Source organism: Balaenoptera acutorostrata, chromosome 19 (genome assembly GCF_949987535.1).
Source record: "Balaenoptera acutorostrata chromosome 19, mBalAcu1.1, whole genome shotgun sequence".
NCBI classification, from domain to species: Eukaryota; Metazoa; Chordata; class Mammalia; order Artiodactyla; family Balaenopteridae; genus Balaenoptera; species Balaenoptera acutorostrata.
The window spans coordinates 18,915,361-18,936,880 of NC_080082.1; the positions used below are offsets into that span (position 1 = coordinate 18,915,361).

At 37.7% G+C, this 21,520-nt stretch overlaps 1 protein-coding gene across 4 annotated transcripts in view; it reads right to left on the reverse strand.

The window, feature by feature from the left end:
• NFATC3 (nuclear factor of activated T cells 3) overlaps positions 1 to 21,520 on the reverse strand; it is a 133,096-nt gene that overhangs the window by 32,671 nt on the left and 78,905 nt on the right. For 2 of the 4 annotated variants that reach the window (XM_057533826.1, XM_057533827.1), the window contains exons 5-8: positions 15,693 to 15,865; positions 11,645 to 11,785; positions 6,117 to 6,172; positions 4,666 to 4,792 (exon numbers count right to left, since the gene is read on the reverse strand). In XM_057533826.1, the coding sequence (XP_057389809.1) occupies positions 4,666 to 4,792; positions 6,117 to 6,172; positions 11,645 to 11,785; positions 15,693 to 15,865 (497 nt within the window). The remainder of the gene's footprint in view (positions 1 to 4,665; positions 4,793 to 6,116; positions 6,173 to 11,644; positions 11,786 to 15,692; positions 15,866 to 21,520) is intronic. The other 2 variants (XM_057533828.1, XM_057533829.1) reach the window with 2 other exon arrangements.

Consider the following 21,520-nt stretch of genomic DNA (forward strand, 5'->3'; position numbering starts at 1 on the left):
CTACAGCATAACATCCATCTTTTTTGCATGATCCAATCCTTATTTCTATGTTCCTGACTGACATCTGGGTACCCAGATTGAGAATTCTGCTCTACTAAATCAAGTGCATTTCCACTCTGCCAAATCAAGTATCACTCTTTTTGTCTATAAGAGATTCAGACTCCAACCTGACCAAACCATAAGAAGTCCTCACTGCTGGTCTACGGTAATTAATTCTTGTTTGGAGGGAAATACAGTTAAACAGATCTTATAATATCTACAATGAGATGAGTTTTAGAAACAGAATAACTCTACCTTTTGTATTATACATGCTAATTCTCAAACTTAGAATGTTGATGAACAGAGGCATCCAGAAAAAGAAAAATCAACTGGACTAATGGTTTTCAAACCATGAGAAGCCTCGCACTCTTCTTCAAGTGGTGGATGTAGAAGAACAGGATGTAAAGAGAAAGAGCTCTGGATTTCCTTTTCCAGTGCAAAGAGAGCAGCCAAGCTAGCTTTCATCCTTTTTCATACACTGGCTTTTTGCGTAAGATTTTATTTGAAGAATAAACAACCTAAGCAATTTGAAAACCACCGCTTTAGTATTATATCCTCATTTTATAGAGGTTAATCAGTAGGTACAGTCTGTGGCAGAGCTGAGATCTGATCTCCTGACTGTAAGGCAGGCTTCTTCTCCCAATCTAAACAACCACAATACAAAAGTCAGTCTGTCCATTCAACTATTTGGAACACAGAGTATACCCTTCCACAGGCAAAATATTATACATGAGAGTTTGGCTCTAATGCTGCTCTGAAAAATCCCCATGATTCCAAAAACCAGAGCTCAGATGGTACCCCCAAGTACAAATAACTTCTGCTGGGCTTCAGAGGGAGACACATTTCCTCTAGGGTGGGGGTAGAGTCTCCCACATTGGAAGTTCTGAAGCCAGAAGCTGGGCAGAAGTTCAGGCAGCACCACTAAGGAAGGACTGTGTGCTCTATTACCATCTGCGGTAAGGGTAGTTTGTGAATCATACACATATGCTGCTAACTATCTTCATTCTACAAAGTAAATGGATTGTGGGACAAATAATACTAAACACAATCCCTAACTTAAAATTTTTTTTTTTTTAAATCAGCCACTTGCAGCTAATGATTATTCCTCCATTGGATATTGATATTGGTCAGATCCCTATTGCTAGGGGGTTGCCAAAAAGGAAACAAATTAACAAATCCTTTAATAAAAAACATGCAACTTATGAATACCTAAAATTTTTATAAAATTTAAAAAGGAATTATTGCCCCAACATAAACAAATGGCTAAAATCTCTAATATAAAGAATTCATAAAATTTAAAAGACAAACACAATAATTCTAAAATAACAAAGGGTCATACAGTAGAATACTAAAAAGCTATCAAAATTCTGTTAAACTCTATCTGCTGATAAGGAAAAATAAAAATGTTCAGGTTACAAAATTAGTATATATAATATAGCATGGTCCCATTTCTATTTTTAAAAGGATGTATCTATATATGGATCAAAAGGATCTAAAAGGAGAGAATGACAGAGTGGAAGAGAATATGGGTGTTTTAAAATTTTTTTTTCAACTTGTCTTTTAAAAAAATTCACAGTTATGTATTTGCCTTTGTAAAAACTTTATTCAAAATTTCATTTTAGAAAAAAAGTGAAAAAAGCCAAATGTTACAGACAAAAGGCAGTAATCAACCACAATAAGGACTGTCCAAACACTCCTGTGTGTCCACTCTTCCTTCGTTAGTGTGTGCCACCTGATTTGTATTCTGTCAACCATAAAGCCAGTTATGACAGCTCCAGGCCAATACAATATCTCCCTGCGCTCTGGAGCCCCACTGATTTCCATTCTTACATGTAATGCCCTCTAGGACTCTGCCTTTATATTGTCCTCTCAATTCAAGAGCTGATAATGTAAAGGCATTATATTTGCTCCTTTCTGTTTGCCTATTACCACCACTATGATGGTAGTAATCAACACCTCTAACATGCTGACCCTATTGTCTTTTTACCCCAATTCTAGAAGCTCTCTCCCTTCTTATTCAGGTTAGATTCTATAGTTCCTCATCTCAAAAGAATTTGCTAACATTCTTGGACCCTGTTGTCTTTAGTAACTCTCACCCTGGAAGAGCTCTACTATCCATATTTTACCACCTGCCCTGAAGAACCTGAGTGCTGCTTAAGAAAGTTACACAGCAGAGCTAATTAGTATCCATAAATTAACCAATATCAACATCAAAGGTGCCCTTTGATCATGCCTAGAATCCTATTACATTTCTGTGGTAACTTACTTTTCCCTCTTTACAACAACTTTTTCAAACTTCTCCACACTGTTAAACTGCCAAATCACTGACATTCCCCTCTCTCTGCTCACAATAGGAGACTTCATGTCATTCTTTACAGAAACAAAATTGAAGCTATCATATGGAAACTCCCTAAACTCTCCATTACTAAATCTGTAAACCTTCCTAATGTATATCCATCTTGTTCATCTCCTTTACCTTCCCTCCTGTTCCTTCTCCCATTTAAGGTCCATTCCAACTTGCATATTTTAAATCCTATCCTCTCCCATCCTTCCCAGAAACTTGATATTCTTTATCATCACTGATGCTCTCTCCTCTGTATACTCAAAATACTCTAGCTGTCTGAATCACCTTTTTAACCTTCTTGGGCCTCTCCCATATAAATCTCACCCTCCACAGTTAGTAAGTTGAGAAAAGACTAAAACTGGTCAATGACATCTTATAAAGTGACAGAAGAAACATGGGAAAAATTATTTTTGAATTACAAATCTGATCACGTCACCTCCCTATTAAAACTCACTTCTTACAACTCTTTTAATACTCTATGATCCAACCAACCATAAGGCCTTTGCATATGCTACTGCCTTTATGTGGAATGTTCTCCCACACTTTATCTAACAGTAATTAACAGTATAGACTGTACAGTCATACTGCCTGGATTAAAATCTCACCTCTGCCTTTATTAGCTGTGTGATCTCAGTTCACTCACTTGCCAAATGGGAAGGGCAACACTACCTACCTTATAGGGTTATGGGAGGATAAATGAGTTATTATGTATAAACTGCTGAGAATAGCACCCAGCACACACTAAATGCTCTATATGTTTACTAAATAAATGAACAAACAGATGTAGTCTAGGATACGTTATGAGCCCAGACTCTGGAATCAGACTGCCTATGTATGATGTTTGGCTCTAGGACTTATGCTGTGAGATCTTGGGCATATTACTTAGACACTCAGTCTCCTCATTTGTAAAATAAGACAATAACCTATCCCATAGGTTTATTAAGAGGATTAAATGAATACAGAAAAGTCTTAGAACAGTACTAAAACATAGTAAATGTTACATAATTATAAACTATTACTATTATTTTCCAGTTCTCAACTCCTCATAGAAGTCTTTTCACAACCAATTAGCCTAGACAAGGGTCCCTCTGTTATTTTCACCCACAGCACTGTTTCCCTTTCCTTAACATTCCTTATCTCTGTTTCTAATTACAAATTTGTAAGTAATTTATTTATTTAGAGGTTTATTAGCTTCTATTTGTTCCACTAGATTATAAGCTCCATGAGAGAAGCTAAGAGAGGTTTTACCCAACTACTGTGCACCCTTAAATACTTATTGAATTAATGAGTAAATGAAATGGCTAATCAAAATCTTTTGTTTTCAAAGGTTTGTATTCTATTTGAAAATTATCTGAAATATTTTATTACCAAGTAATGTATTAACACGATCAAGTAATAATAATTTTCAGATTCTGGAATATAAGTGGCCTTCAGAGGCTCTAAATGAAATACAGCCAGGCTTTAAAGAATATGATGACAAATGAATGACTAATAACCAATACCCTCTCAAATTCATGTGTTTGTTCTTTTCATTTACTATAAACCATTTAAAAGTTTTTACAACAAGTTTTGAAGAATAAGGTTCACTATGATTTTTTTATCATTATATGTTCTGGTGACAAATGCAGTACCTAACACAGAGAAGACCTCTATAAATGTCTGTTCTCTAAGTATGTAAACATCAGCATGAATTACTGCATATAATATTCATGTGTCACAATCCAGATCTGGAAAATTACAGCACTTGAACTGCTGCAGAAAGAGGTGTGAAAGCATCCTTTGTTATGGTGTCTCTATAAAATCAGGAATTCTGCCATCAATGTTATATTCCCCCAAAGCCAATATATGCTACAGTTGTTGCTTGCCAAATGAAAATTTAATGAGAGATTTTCCATTTTGATTTGGAATGGTTGAGATGAAGACACTATGAAACAGGCACACTGCCTTTCTGCAGTGCTAAGGGCACAAGGAAAGTTCACACATATTCACAAACACCTACTATTCCAACAGTGCTGGTGATTTTTGGTAACTCCTGAAAAACAGACTTCAAATCTATTGATACAATCTTTTAATTTCCTTATAATAAGTGACTACAAAATAACAATTGCTATCAGATCTAATATTTAAAGTCAATACAAACTTTACAGATTAAGCATGAGTTGGGATTTTTATTGATTATAAGGACCCTACCTTTAAACACTCTAATACAGGATTCATTGAATAACTTTTTATTCATTATGAAAGAAAGCTCTATAGTAAACCATCACAACAACTCCTCGTACCTGGTGTGTAAGTAAAACGTTGAGACTGGCTTTTTTTCCTCTTGCCATTGCAAAGATAAAAGTGCACCTGCACTGCAGCTGTAACTGCTGGGTTATGATATGGAGGAACTTCAAGGACAATGTGAGCCTAAGGAGCATGGAAAGCAAGATTGTGTTACACTCAGAACTAAAAATGAAATGCACCTGCTAAACTTAACACGTCTCATGAGTCTTAACTATTCAGGCTCATTATGCGAGTAAACTGGTATATAAGTCATCTGGAGATTTACTCTATGGATACTTCAGTCTTAACAGAGAAAAGCTCTTTCAAGTAAACCATTAAAGGAGAAACTGCTTTTCACTCACCCACTTGGGTTTCTAGTTGTAGCAGAAATCAAAAGTCTTACATACTATATAGCCAGATATTTTGCTCTAATAAATATTACATATTACTATACACCTTAAGTGGAAGTCTGTTCTAATTTTTAATCAAGTTTAATAGTTCCCAAGTTGTGTTACAGTTTAGATTTCTTAAATTTTTTTTTTTTTTTTTTTTTTTTGGGCCTCACTGCGCAGCTTGCAGGATATCTCAGTTCCCCGACCAGGGATTGAGCCTGGTCCATGGCAGGGAAAGCACCGAATCCTAACCACTAGACCACCAGGGAACTCCCTTATCTTAAATTTTATATTCAAAATGTTCCAAACTGGCAATACACAAAATCTGCATCTATATTAAGAATAATTTTACATATGCAGGGTGAAAACTTTTAGCTCCAAATCAAGTGCAATCCTTTTTTTTAATTTTTAATCTTTCGGCTGCACCGCACAGCGTGTGGGGATCTCAGTTCCCCGACCAGGGACTCAACCCGCTCCCCCTGCATTGGCAGCGTAGAGTCTTAACCACTGGACCACCAGGGAAGTCCTCAACTGCAATCCTTAATCTAACTTCTCTAGGTCTTTGGAGAGCACTGTAGGAAGTGGTACTGTCTATCCCAGAAAAAATTCTGTCTCCATTCCAACCAGGATGAAGGGACCACAACTTTCAGTGCTGATTCCTGGAAGGCTTAATGTGAAGGAGTTGGAAATAGTGTATTAAATACACAAACCCCTGAGGGCTTGTCCTCCTCCTATTTTTTGCCCACTGTGTAAGTTCTTCACTGAATTTGTTTGATCTCTTCACTGAATTCAGAGAAATAAATCAATAACTTCAGTAAGAACCTTCTAATAATCTTTCATTTCTAATTTCTCCTTTCCTATACACAAAAAAGGGGAAGAAAGACACCAACTGTTTATCTTTCTTAAACTTTAATTTTAGTACCAGGAAAGTATCTATCTCACATCCAAACTTCTAAAAGTTCTAATTTACTTTTCCATAACTCAACAGACAAGACTCCTCATCTATACCATAAAGCAGCATTATCCAATTTTCTCATTAAGTTTCTTACATATTTCTAAAGAAGTAAACTTCTTACCCCTTGACATTTTTCTTTGATTATTTTCCCTTCTACTTCCCACTGAGGTCGTCCATCTATTGACGGAAACAATTTAGAGTTAAAAGGAATTCAAGTCAAAAAGCATACAAAATCTAATGTATTTAGTATCACAAATTTATTGGCAAAAGGAACCTTTATCTCGCTGACTTCCATTATGAAAATAAAATGTGTACCCATGGGGAAAAAATGCAGAGAAAGATCTTGGGCTGCCCAAGTTTGCAGGGCCCAGAGAGTTTATTCTACTAAGTGATGTTTGAAAATCTTCTGAAAACACCTCTACCAAGTGGTGGCCAACTTCTGCTTGTATGCCTTAAGTAATGGGAAACTCAATCCCTATCCAAGTAACCCATTTCATCTTTGGATAGTAACTGTTGCTAGAAAATTGCATCTATCTTCATGATAGACGACATCTGTCTCCTTCTAGTATCCAACCTCTGGTCTAAGCACTATTCCTTGTAGCCACCGCCCAAAAATCTTGAGCATCTCTGTGAGACAATACTTCAGATGTTTAAAAGAAGCTCTATTTGCCTGTGTCTCTTTTTCTGCTGGCTAGCACCCCCAGTTCTGCATTTATCCCTTAAACAATATTTTAGCCTTCCTGGTCACTCTTCTTTGAATTCTCCTCCAGTGTGACCATCTCCCTCCAAATGCACCAGGCTCAGGACTGAGTAGACCAGGTGAGAAATGATCCAGAATGATAGAGTGTGACTGAGGCTCTTGCCAAATTATGTGGAGATGCTGTGCCTCTGTTAATAAGTTTTCTGGGGCAGCTACACCATGCTGACTCATACACTTACTGTGTGGCCAGCAGTGTCCCTCTGTCTGCCACATTTCCTACTGCCATGCTCAAGCTCCCACACTGTGTACTTATGCAGCTGGCTTTTTTTTTTAAATGCCAACCCTTGTTATGTTAATTTCCCCCTACTAGACTTCATTTTCTAAGATTGCTTGGCTTGTCAAGATCTTCTTAGATACTGATGGTCTTATGAACTATTTCCTAGGCTTTCCAGATTTGTGTCACCTAAAGATCTGGCCAGCACATTTTCTGTCTCTTCATCCCAAGTGAATTATTTACCTGGGGAAAGCCCCACCTGCTACTAGAGCTCTCACTCCAGCATTCTTTTTATGTCATGGGCATTTACCCAGTGACTAACCCATACAAGTATCTTCACAGTTAGCATGACTTCATCTGGTCTGTGAAAATATCAGAAGACTCAATGAAATGCCGTCTAGATTGTGACTATCACTTTCCAGTCCAATATAGCTAAGAGCTACCCTTGTGCACAAGAAATACTACAGACAAATGCTATGCCTACTCAGAACTACAGCTCAGTTCAGCAATCATCTGCTGGGTCCCAACATGCTAAGCACTTTGGGTTGCTGAGATAATGGAGATAGGATACCCTGCCTTCAGTTTGTGGATGAACGGCAAATATAAACAGTTCATTATAATGAAATGTGGTGGTTACAATAACTAATAAAGGAGTATTCTGGATGTACTAAGAGCACAGAGGTCAGGGTCCTTAACCTAGTCTTGGCACTGTAAATACTGCTGCAATGAACACAGGGGTGTATATGTTTTTTCAAGTTAAGTCTTTCTGTTTTTTTCAGATAAATACCCAGAAGTGTACCACTAGATCATATGGTAGTTCTACTTTTAATTTTTTGAGGACCCTCCAAAATATTTTTTGTAGTGATTGCACCAGTTTACATTCCCACAAATAGTATGCAACGATTCCCTTTTCTCCACATCCTTGACGACACTTGTTTTTTTCTAGTCTATTTAATAATAGCCATTCTAAGAGGTGGGAGGTGGTATCTCTCTATGGTTTTGACTTGCATTTCACTGATGATTAACAATGTAGAGCTTCTTTTCATATCTGTTGGCCATCTGTGATCTTCTTTGGAAAAAAATGCCTATTGGGATCTTCTGCCCATTTCTTAATTGGGATTGTTTGATTTTTTGCTATTGAGCTATATGAGCTCTTTATATGCTTTGGATAGTAGCCCCTTATCAGATATATGATTTGTAAATATTTTCTCTCATTCAGTAGGTTGCCTTTTCATTTTGTTGATGGTTTCCTTTGTTGTGCAGATGCTTTTTGGTTTGATGTAGTCACTCTTGTTTATTTTTGCTTTTGATGCTTTTGCTTTTGGTGTCAGACTCAAAAAATCATTGTCAAGACCTATGCCATGGCTTACCACCTACGTATTTTTCTAGTTTTACGGTTTCAGGTTTTACATTCAAGCCTTCAATCCATTTTGAGTTAATTTTTGTGTAGGGTTTAAGAGAGTGGCCCACTTTCATTCTTTTGCATGTGGCTAATTTTCCCAATACCACTTATTGAAGAAACTTGTTCTTTGCCCATCGTGTATTCTTGGCTCCTTTGTTTTATATTATTTGACCATATACGTGTAGGTTTATTTCTGGGCTCTCTATTCTGTTCCATTGATCTATATGTCTGTTTTGATGCCAATACCATACTAATTTAATTACGATAGCTTTGTAATATAGTTTGAAATCAGGGAGTGTGATGTCTCCAGCTTTGCTCTTCTTTCTCCAGATTACTCTGGCTATTTGGGGTCTTTAACAGTTCCATAGAAATTTTAGGATTTTTCTATTTCTGTGAAAAATGCCATTGGAACTTTGATAGGGATTGCACTGAATCTGTAGATTGCTTTGGGTAATATGGACATTTTCACAATATTAATTCTTCCAATCCATGAGCACAGAATATCTTTCCATTTATTTGTGTCTTCTTCAATTTCTTTCATTAACATCTTGTAGTTTCTGATACATAGGTCTTTCACCCTCTTGGTTAAATTTATTCCTAGGTATTTTATTCTTTTTGATGCAATTGTAAATGATATTTTCTTAATTCCTCTTCCTGATAGTACATTATTATATAGAAATACAACATATTTTTGTATATTTGTTTTATATTTATTGTATATTTGTTTTATATCCTGCAACTTAACTGAATTTATTAGTCTTAACAGTTTTTTTGATAGAGCTTTATGGCTTCCTATATATAATACCACATCATCTGTAAATAGTGACAGTTTTACTTCTTCCTTTCCAATTGGAATACCTTTTATTTCTTTTTCTTGCCTAACTTTTCTGGCTAGAACTTCCTATACTCTGTTGAATAAAAGTGGCAAGAGTGGGCATCCTTGTCTTCCTGATCTTAAGAGGAAAAGCTTTCAGCTTTTCACCATTAAGATATTAGCTATGGGCTGGTCACATATGGCCTCTATTATGTTAAGGTACATTCCTTCTACACCCTCTTTGTTGACAGTTTTTTTAAGTTTTTTTTTTTAAAATAAATTTATTTATTTATTTATTTTTGGCTGTGTTGGGTCTTCGTTGCTGCACGTGGGCTTTCTCTAGTTGAGGCGACCAGGGGCTACTCTTCATTGCGGTGCACAGGCTTCTCACTGTGGTGGCTTCTCTCGTTGCGGAGCATGGGCTCTAGGTGCGTGGGCTTCAGTAGTTACAGCATGCAGGCTTAGTTGCTCCGTGGCATGTGGGATCTTCCCGGACCAGGGATTGAACCCGTTTCCCCTGCATTGGCAGGCGGATTCTCAACCACTGCGCCACCAAGGAAGCCCAACAGTTTTTTAATCATAAATCGATGCTGAATTTTGTCAAATGCTTTTTTTAATCACGATAATGTGGTGTATAACGTTGACTGATTTGTGAATGTTAAACCATCCGTCTATCTCTGGAATAAATCCCACTTGATAATGGTATATGATCCTGTTAAAGTACTGTTGAATTTGGTTTGCTAATATTTTGTTGAAGATTTTTGCATCTATGTTCATCAGGGATATTGGCCTGTAATGGTTTTGATATCAAGGTAATGCTGGCCTCAAAAAATGAGTTTGGATAGTTCCCTCCTCTCCTGTTTTTTGGAAAAATTTAGAAGGCTTGGTATTAGTTCTTCTTTGAATGTTTGGTAGAATTCATCAATGAAGCTGTCTCATCCTGGACTTTTGTTTGTTGGGAGGTTTTGATTACTGATTCAATCGCCCTACTAGTATTTGGTCTGCTCAGATATTCTATTTCATCATGATTCAGTCTTTGGTAGGTTGTATATTTTTAGGAATTTATCCATTTTTTTCTAGGCTGTCCAATTTTTTGGCATATGATTGTTCACAGTGGTCTCTTATGACCCTTTGTATTTCTGTGGTATCAGCTGTAATATTTCCTCTTTCATTTCTGATTTTACATGAGTCCTCTCTTTTTTTTCTTGGTGAGTCTAGCTAAAAGTTTGTTAACTTTGTTTCTCTTTTCAAAGAACCAGCTCCTAGTTTCACTTATATTTTCTATTGTCCTTTTAATCTCTATTTCACTTATTTCTGCTGTAATTTTTGTTATTTCCTTCCTTCTACTAACTTTGGGCTTCATTTGTACTTTTTCTAGTTCCTTGAGGTGTAAAGTTAGGTTGTTTGAGATTTTTCTTGTTTTTATTTTTTAAATTAATTTTAATAAGTTAAAAAATATATTTATTTATTTGGCTGCGCCAGGTCTTAGTTGCAGCACATGGGATCTCTGTTGCAGCGTGCCTCAGCGTGGGATCTTCAGTTGAGGCATGCAGGATCTTTTAGTTGTGGCATGCGGGCTCTTAGTTGCAGCATGCGGGATCCAGTTCCCTGACCAGGGATCGAACCTGGGCCCCCTGTATTGGGAGTGTGGAGTCTTAACCACTGGACCACCAGGTAAGTCCCTAGCAAAATGTTTTTAAGGGTCATCCATGTTGTAGCATTAATCAGTACTTTATTCTTTTTTATGGCTAATTAATATCCTATTTTATGAATATATCACATTTTGATTATCCATTTATCAGTTGATAAGTATTTGAGTTGTTTACATTTTTTGGCTATTATGATTAATGCTGCTAAAAGCATTTGTGTCCAAATTTCTGTGTGACTTCTATTTTCAATTCTCTTGAAGAAATATTGGGGGATTCTTTTACTTTTGAGACATCCTTAATGAGAACTTAATATTCACATGAAAATTTAATAGATGTTTGGTTTACAGTAAAATCTGTGTAAATGATGCCTATAGCTTTAAGAAAACTATTTTGTGATTAATGTCAGTGAAACATCTGAATAATTCACTTTAACCTTGTGCCCCTTAGTCTGAGGTCAATCAACTCAAATCTTATTTATCTATCTATCCATTTATTTATTTATTGAAGTATAGTTGATTTACAATGTTATGTTAGTTTCTGGTGTACAGCAAAGTGATTCAGTTGTGTGTATATATATATATATTTATTTATTTATTCTTTTTTGGATTCTTTTCCATTATAGTTTATTACAAGATATTGAATATAGTTCCCTGTGCTCTACATTAGGACCTTGTTGTTTATATAGTATATATAGTAGCTTGTATCTGCTTATCCCAAACTCCTAATTTATCCCTCCCCCCCTCCTATCCCGTTTGGTAACCATAAGTTTGTTTTCTATGTCTGAGTCAACTCAGATCTTATATTATTTACCTTGTCCTTTTTCAAGAAAGATGATTTTGGATTCTGGAAGAAAATTAGATCCAGTAACAATCATTTCATGACCTCCATTTACAGAACAACTGTTGATACTGTACTTCTCAATATGAGGAAGTTCTTGAGCAGACCGCTGGGCTGTTTTTTTGTTTTTTTAAGAGTTGAGAAGAAACAAAATATTAGTTTACACTCTTTCATATGTAAATGACAAAGTCTAGCTATAAAAGAAGCAACTCTGGGTTTTTAAAATGCAAGGCAATGGTAACAATATCCACTAAAATAGCTATGCTATTTAGAAAACAAAATAGATTTATTAGAGTCATGTGATTTTAAATAATTTTCTTAGACTTCAACTATAGAGAAACTAATAAAGAGAAATTAATTAATGCCTACAAATTATATTGACTCCAACACATTCACCTCATCCACTTTTCTCTTTTTAGCTTGTCTTTAACACATTTCTTCCCCACAACTTGTCTGTTAAAATTGATAAATTTAATATAATTCAAAAAGCAAATTAAATCCGAAGATGCATAATTATATTGCATACAATTAAAAGAAGACAAGTTTCTAAAGGAGAAACACCAAGTAGCCCTTTCATCACGAAAATAACTAGATCATCAGTGAGGCATCAGGATTACATTTTGGACATCTTCTAAATAACTGAAGTATACATGAAGTACACATTTCAATACAGAATTTTTAAAAATGAACATAAATATTTCTTAGTGCACTATACTCTTCCTTCCCAGGGTATGTGAACATAATTTTCCTTAAAGCCTACAAGTCATTATATAAACTATTAACTTTTCCTTGTTGCCGCCTTTTTCTAATATCTACTGATTTCAAGTTGCTGTATTTTCTGGAGATCCTACTTCTGGCTTTTCTTTCCTTTTTAAAAAATGCTTGAGTTTCAAGCTAGACATTATACTTCTTTTGACTGTTTAGGTTCTCTAAGGGTTTATTCCTGCCAAATGCCTCAATAACTAGGTTTCTCTCTGGATTAAAACAAACAAAAAGGGTGGATTATACTTTCTTCTTCACATTTTGGAAACAGGTCTACTTTTAGTCCTACTACTTGGGTGGAAAATTGGTGGCTTTGAGGGTCAGCTGTGTTTTGTTTGGCCAGAACAACATTTTAAAGAAATTTAAACAACTTGACTGCCTTTATGAAGCATGCAGTCCCAGTTCACTATGTCTCTTCCAACTATTTAGTTTTTTGAAGATTTATTTATTTTATTTACTTTTAGCTGTGTTGGGTCTTAGTTGTGGCATGCAGGATCTTTCGTTGCCGTGCGCGGGCTTCTCTCTAGTTGTGGTGTGTGGGTTTTCTCTTCTCTAGTTGTGGCGTGTGGGCTCCAGGGTGCGTGGGCTCTGTAGTTTGTGGCACGCGGGCTCTAGTTGAGGTGTGCAGGCTCAGTAGTTGTGTCACGCGGGTTTAGTTGCCCCGCGGCATGTGGAATCTTAGTTCCCTGACCAGGGATTGAACCCCCGTCCCCTGCATTGCAAGGAGGATTCTTTACCACTGGACCACCAGGGAATTCCCTCTCTTCCAACTATTTAATACCAAGACACAAAAGGTGTATGAATTAGGATCCCAGCCCCATTCAAAGAGAATGTTTCATAGAGGATGGGTCTGGGATTTAGGATGAACTACAACTTAGAAAGTACCAAGCACAAATCTAGATCTCAGAAAACACTTATGTCCTTACTTATGTTCTAAATGGCTCACAAAGAAGGGGCGTAAAAACAAGCACTGACTAGCCTAGGGAGTAAGACTAATTCAAGTTTTAGATATTTATAGTGGAAACTAGCTATCACAAGTACATTCAAAGTAACAGCAAAAATATGTTCACCAAGTGGCACAGCCATAATAAAATATTATGCATGTGCTAAAATCATTTTTGAAGAATATTTAACTATATGAGAAAACGCCCACTATAAGTGAAACTACCAAATATTGTGTGTGCGTGCACATGCGCGCACACATGTAGACCAAAAAAAAAAAGGAAAAAAATCCAAAAAAAGGTTAATAGTGACTATCTCAGAGAAGTGATATTACAAAAAAGATTTTTTTTTTTACAAAAAAGATTTTAATGCTACTCTTTGTACCATTTTGCATTTTCTATACTCTCAACAATAATCACAGAATAATTTAATAAACTAAAAGAGAAAACAGAATAATTTTAGAGTAAATTCATCTCAAAATCTCAAACTACTCTATGAACTTAAATTATTTAAATTATGTTGCTAAAAATTAGAGAAATATATGCTTAAATGGGCATTTGTCTGGCAGGGTAACAAAGATTGTGGCAATGATAGCTGTTTCTAAGAAAGGGAACTAGCTGACTTGAAAATTTACTTTTCACTCTATACTCTTTTACTCTTTTTGAATTTTGTACCATGTACCTGTATTATCTATTTAAAATTAATACAAAAATTACTTCTACAGTGATTCTATTACCATGGATTTGCTCAGTGATTCCCACAGTCGACTGGAAAATGATAAAGTATTACCCCAGTGAACAGCAAAAGGAGGCATAGAAAAGTAATACAGTAGGTATGATCCCAAATTAAGAATGCATGTGGTTAATAGAAATAAAATGATATAACATAATCAAAAGAGTACTAAGAAAACCTGTGTTCTAGCCACAGCTCTGTCACACCAACAAGCAAATAACCTGGGAGGAGCACTTGAGATACTTGTGCCTCAGTTTCCTCCTACACAAAATTAAGACATGGAATTAGAACACTTCTAAGTCTGTGTCCTAAAAATCTAAATTGCAATCTCAATATTTCAGTCCTATCAGCTAACCTGCCAGAGGTCCACAGTTCTCAAGGGCTTGAGTAGATATCAGGTTCTAGGCCTTTTCTCATTTCTTGGCTCTGAAAAACCAGGGAAAAAGCATTCACTTTCTCAACCTGGTGTTGTACATAAATTTTTGGTAAAAAAAACAAAAACCAAAATCCTGTAAGTCCCTATTCAGCTGAAGTGTCAGCTTGCAGAGACAGGCATCTTCCGACATTTTAATGAAACAAAGATGACCAAGTATCGATGACACTTAATGTCAGAATCATAGCTTCATAATTTGGTCCTCAGGTGTCATCAAGCCCACCTTCCTCATTTACAAGTAAGAAAACTATGGTCAAGAGAATGTCTATAGCCACACAGGCTACCTAGGGTCAAATTATAATGAGAAGCCATTTTCTAACTGCAAGATCAGTACTCCTCTACCTAAACATGTAGCTTATTTCCATATAAGAAAATCACACCAGCTATCCAGACCCTGGGCTTCAGTTTACTTTTTTTTAAAATTTATTTATTTATTTTCATTTTTGGCTGTGTTGTATCTTCGTTGCTGCATGCAGGCTTTCTCTAGTTGCAGTGAGCAGGGGCTACTCTTGGTTGCAGTGCACGGGCTTCTCACTGTGGTGGCTTCTTGTTGAGGAGCACGGGCTCTAGATGTGCGGCTTCAGTAGTTGTGGCGCACGGGCTTAGTTGCTCTGCGGCATGTGGGATCTTCCCGGACCAGGGCTCGAACCTGTGTCCCTTGCATTGGCAGGCGGATTCTTAACCACTGCGCCACCAGGGAAGCCCTCAGTTTACTTTTTTTTTTGGAAACATTTTTTTTTAATATTTATTTTATTTATTATCATTTAGTTTTGGCTGTGTTGGGTCTTTGTTGCTGCGCGCGGGCCTTCTCTAGTTGTGGCGAGCGGGGGCTACTCTTCGTTGGGGTGCGCAGGCTTCTCATTGCGGTGACTTCTCGTTGCGGAGCACAGGCTCTAGGTGCACGGGCTCAGTAGCTGTGGCTCGCGGGCTCTAGAGTGCAGGCTCAGTAGTAGTGGCAGGCGGGCTTAGTTGCTCCGCAGCACGTGGGACCAGGGCTCGAACCCGTGTCCCCTGCATTGGCAGGCGGATTCTTAACCACTGTGCCACCAGGGAAGCCCCCTCAGTTTACTTTTGATCCAAACATTACATTATAAACAAAACAGAAAATAACCTATTATAAACAAAATTTTAAAATATCACAGGCTCACTTACAGCATTCAACAGGTATAGAAGCTGTCTGCAGAGAAAGGACTTTTCCATTGGGCTGTGGGATGTGTACACGAAACACAAGTCGTACTCTAGTATTCTTTCTGCCAATATCAGTTTCTCCTTTTCGAAGTTCTATATCTGAATTGCGGAGTTTCAAAATACCTGCACAGTCAATACTAGGAAAAAAAATATACAAATTTTATTTGCTTACTAGAAATTAGTGGTTCTAAACAACTCAGCTAAACAGTTATTGTTAATTTGCCAGGAAGAACTATCACTATCTAAAATCAGGTCAAAAAAGAAAGATATGATTGCTATTTTCTGCTATTTAAATTTGAGGATTAAAAATGTTTTTGTACGACAAAAGTGTAATACTAAGTGTGGCATATTGTCTGTAAAGAGGGCTGACAATAATTCCTCCCATTCCTGTATTCACACGTCACTTCTCCAATTAAGAGGTAAAGTAACTATGTCCCCTCTCCTTGAGAGTGAGCCTTATGACTTGCCTTGACAAACAGAATGTGGCCAAGTGATGCTGTGTAAGTTACAAGCCTAGCACTTAAGAAGCTTCGTAACTTCCACTTTTGTTCTCTTGGAGCCCTGAGCCACCATGAAAATGTCCAACTAGCATGCTGGAGAGAAAAGCCCATATAATCCTCTACTTGAGCTACCCCAGCTGAGCTCCCAGCCGAATTCAGGGGCATGAGTGATCCCAGCTAACACCACATGAGTGGATCAGCTGAGTCCAACCAACCAAAATAATCATGAAAAACAATAAAGAGTTACTACTTTAAGCCACTAAATTTGGGGGGCAGTTTGCGTTACAGAACTAGATGAGTGAAATATAAAGTAAAAGACTCTAATTCTATAAATATAACTAGGCCAGAAAAGATTAACTTACAGGACTACAAATAAGTCATTAATAACATATTTAAACTTTTGTATGATACATTTATTAATAAAAACAATCTATCAGGCTTTCATTTCTTCCTTTCTTTTTTTTTGGGGGGGGGGCACACTTCGAGGCTTGCAGGATCTTAGTTCCCCAACCAGGGATTGGACCTGCGTCCTCGGCAGTGAAAGCGCAGAGTCCTAACCACTGGAACACCAGGGAATTCCCAGGCTTACATTTCTAAGAAATGCACATATAAGATTAAAGTTTTGGCTTTTAAGGTCTAAAATTTCATTATCTTCAAAATTTATTACTAAGTATAGCTGCTTAACACACAATCATGGTAGGAAACACCAGTACCTATAACATATCTTTGTTATTCACATATTAGAAGAATAAAGCAAGAGGTAACTAACAATCAAACATTCTAGTTAAAGTTTACTCTCTCTTATGGCATTCCTTATTATCCATCCTCTTACTTTATCCACCAACTCTAATGCTCTAATGTTCCAACTCTAATGCTCACTGCCCAGAGGCTAGAGAAGTAACTTTGAAGGATAATATATGTTACAAAGCTAGGTTATCAAGATAAGAACCAGTAAAGCTCAAGGAAGAATCTGAAAAATATAAATATTTTCATCTTAGGAAAGACAAAGGAAAAGAAATTTCTAAAAAAGTAAATATTTTTGGAAATAAACATTTTTCATTTATGGATAACAAATTATATTTAACTAGCATTGAAAAACTGTACTTTAGCTCAAAGCAGTATTGATCAAATTGTATCAAAGTAGTGATTATTCATGTTAATATGCCAACATGAGTATTTAGTGGGAAATACCAGAGATTATCCATGCTACTGAGTTTTTTTGTTTGTTTGTTTTTTTGGCTGCGTCTGCATGTGGGATCTTCATCGTGGCGTGAAGGATCTTTAGTTGTGGCATGCGGGATCTTTAGTTGCAGCATGCGGGATCTTTAGTTGCGGCACGTGGGATCTAGTTCCCTAACCAGGGATTGAACCCAGGCCCCCTGCATTGGAAGCACAGAGTCTTAACCACTGGATCACCAGGGAAGTCCCCATTTTACTGAGTTTTGTTTTTTTTAATACATTTATTTATTTTATTTATTTTATGTTTGGCTGCTTTGGGTCTTCGCTGCTGCACGCAGGCTTTCTCTAGTTGTGGTAAGCTGGGGCTACTTTGTTGCGGTACACGGGCTTCTCATTGCGGTGGCTTCTCTTGTTGCGGAGCATGGGCTCTAGGCACGTCGGCTTCAGTAGTTGTGCCATGCGGGCTGAGTAGTTGTGGCTCGCGGCCTCTAGAGCACAGGCTCAGTGGTAGTGGCACACGGGCTTAGCTGCTCCACGGCATGTGGGATCTTCCTGGATCAGGGATCGAACACGTGTCCCGTACATGGCAGGCGGATTCTTAACCACTGTGCCACCAGAGAAGTCTGCATTTTACTGAGTTTTAAGGGAAGGTATTTTAGCAGAGAGTTAAGTTTCTAGCAGAAGATTTGGAATAAGAGTATCAGAAATGACAATCTTAAAACTCTGGCTAAGAAATGCAAAAAAAAAAACGAAAAGAAAAGCTACCAAACCACCAATAAAACTACATTTATAGGAATGAAAATAACTATTAAATTCTGTTTAAAACACAATTATATTTTAGATCAGAGTGCAACACTGCCACATCCATATTCATCGAGTTTTAAAAACAGGGAGGAGTTATGAGTACAGTAAGGCAATGCACTAGCATGCTATATTTAAAGCATCTTGTAGAGTGTCTCTATGGTTTATGGGTTGGTATACTGGTCTTAAATAAAGGGTCTTACACATCCAAGATAGATTAGGTTTGAAATGACCAAGCCTGTGTGATAGTAGGCAAAACAAGGGGACTATCTACCAATCTTTCCCCACCTTAAACAACAGAGCCTTTTTCTTTTTTTTTGGCCATGCCACGTGGCATGCAGGATCCTAGTTCCCCGACCGGGGATCAAACCCGTGCCCCTTGCAGTGGAAGCGTGGAGTCATACACTTCTAGCATGAACCACCAGGGAAGTCCCCACTAGAGCCTTTTAATACAGACCTACAACTCACTTGTGCATAAATTATTTTGAACAACAGTCTTATCATTCGCAATTTTTTAATCTACCACTACCTGAAACTATATTACATTCAGTCACTGCAGTTTATCCTAGTAATTAGTTCCTGGATAAAACAGGCTCATTCAGCATTAGCTGCCCTGTTATCTAAGGTACTTAGAAAAGGTTTCTTAGATTTGGGTAACTTCCTAGTTGCTCCTTACTCAACCCTTTCTTGGACACACAGAATGTTGTTGTCACAAACCTTGGTTCCTGTAGAATTCCTGTTCCCCAATCTAACAGTTCAGAGTGGACAGATAGCCAGAGAAGCTTCAGGTGTGTGCATGGCAGAGCAGGGTGGGGTAAGGGGGCTAAGCTGCTTGCTACTAGTAATAATGGTATTTCTACAGCTTTGTTCTTTCTGGTCTGATCCAGGCAGGCAGTATACGCCAGCTCTGGTTGGAGAAGGGAACATGAATCTTGACTACCACCTCTGTTCCATGTGAAAAGGAGGAGGAAGGTACATTCAGATCCTACTGCTCTGATTTGTTCACGCTATTCTGTAGGTAAGGCTTTCCCAAGTTCTTGAGAGGATGTCTTAGAAACTCATGTACTCTGTTTTCTTTAATTTATTGATTTATACATTATTTTTTTTTTTTTAAAGGATTTTCTTATTTATTTATTTATTTATTTATTTATTTTTCTCTGTTGGGTCTTCGGTTCGTGCGAGGGCTTTCTCCAGTTGCGGCAAGCGGGGGCCACTCTTCATCGCGGTGCGGGGACCGCTCTTCATCGCGGTGCGCGGGCCTTTCTCTATCGCGGCCCCTCCCGTCGCGGGGCACAGGCTCCAGACGCGCAGGCTCAGCAATTGTGGCTCACGGGCCCAGCTGCTCCGTGGCATGTGGGATCTTCCCAGACCAGGGCTCGAACCCGCGTCCCCTGCATTAGCAGGCAGACTCTCAATCACTGCGCCACCAGGGAAGCCCTATACATTATTTTTAAAAAGGATATGAGGCATTTTATAACATAAATACAAATAAGGTCAAGAAGAAAGAAATAGAAAATATTTTTGAATAGAAGAAACAGAAGATAAATATATCCCAAATCTAGGGTTATACGAATTACTATAATTACTATAATTGAGCTTGATCATGAACTTTTGGGAAGCTGAGGCAAAAAGTAAAGATGACAGGGACTTCCCTCGTGGTCCAGTGGCTAAGACTCCACACTCCCAATGCAGGGGGCCCAGGTTTGATCCCTGGTCAGGGAACTAGATCCCACATGCCACAACCAAGAGTCCCACTGCCTCAACGAAGAGTTTGCATGCCGCACATACCACAATGAAGATCCCGCGTGCCACAACTAAGACCCTTCTCAGCCAAATAAATAAATAAATATTTTTTTAAAAAAGTAAAGATGATAAAGCTTTTGTAGGTCTCTCCTTGTCTGGTAAAGCAAAATCTACCGTGTCATCAAATACCAACTTTTTTCCTTTAACCTGAAAAGACTGTGTGTGTGTGTGTGTGTGTGTGTGTGTGTGTGTGTGTGTAATAATGACCAACTTAAGAGATAAAATCTTTTTAACAGTCCATTAAGTTATAAGCTTCTGGTGATTTCTATTTAACTTGATTCAAGTCTACTGCTTGAACTATCCAGAGGAATCAATGGAAACATGGTCTGCAAACTGTCACCTAAGAATCAATTTTATCAGTTCTTAGAAAAAGATAGTTCAAAGTTGAGTTTCAAATTCCCCTCTGCAGCTGAATAATAGTATATTCATATTGCTTTTGATGCTAGATGAAAAAGTAAGATCCTAGGGAATTCCCTGGTGGTCCAATGGTTAGGACTCTGTGCTTTCACTGCCGAGGGCCCAGGTTTGATCCCTGGTCGGGGAACTAAGATCCCACAAGCCACATGGCGCGGCCAAAAAAAAAAAAAAAAAAAAGTAAGATCCTAGAGTAAAAGAGAGGAAGCCTTCTTGCATCCTCATTTAGAGGCTGGCTACCTCACCTTATTTGAAGATTGGTCAAATAGGATGCCTGGAGTCAATGTTTTTCTTTCTTTCTTTTTTTTTTTATAAATGAGGAAACTTTTTTTTTTTTTAAGGAGGAAGGCGGGCTTATTTATTTATTTTATTTATGGCTGTGTTGGGTCTTCGTTTCTCTGCGAGGGCTTTCTCTAGTTGTGGCAAGCGGGGGGCCACTCTTCATCGCGGTGCGCGGGCCTCTCTTGTTGCGGAGCACAGGCTCCAGACGCGCAGGCTCAGTAATTGTGGCTCACGGGCCCAGTTGCTCCGCGGCACGTGGGATCCTCCCAGACCAGGGCTCGAACCCGTGTCCTCTGCATTGGCAGGCAGATTCTCAACCACTGCGCCACCAGGGAAGCCCCTCTTTTTTTTTTTTTCAATGTTTTTCTTAAGTGTTTTGCTCAAGTACCTGAATAAAGGATTGGCTAAGAATCCAAAGTTCTTTTTTTAATTATTACAGAACACAGAAATTTAAGAGTAGAGATTATCAGCTAGCTGTCTACCTCTCCCATGAAAAAACTCTATCGTAGCCCGTGTAATGACTTAGTGGAGTTGAGTTCTCGAGTACTGTTCCTTTGAACAAAGCAGGCAAAGATAAGGTTTTATTTAAATCAATATTAACTTGTCTTTTCTGGTGATAAGTAGACTTATGTCACAAGTTACTATGTCCTCAGGGGTATATTCAGTTTACCTAAAAAGTCATTTAAATATAAATTTAAAAGAGAAGAACTCGAGACTGAAATCTGATTTTAATAGGACTATTCTTGCAATAACCTGGGACAGATATCATTGCCATCTTAAGAAAGACCTATATTATAGTTTGAACCAATTTCT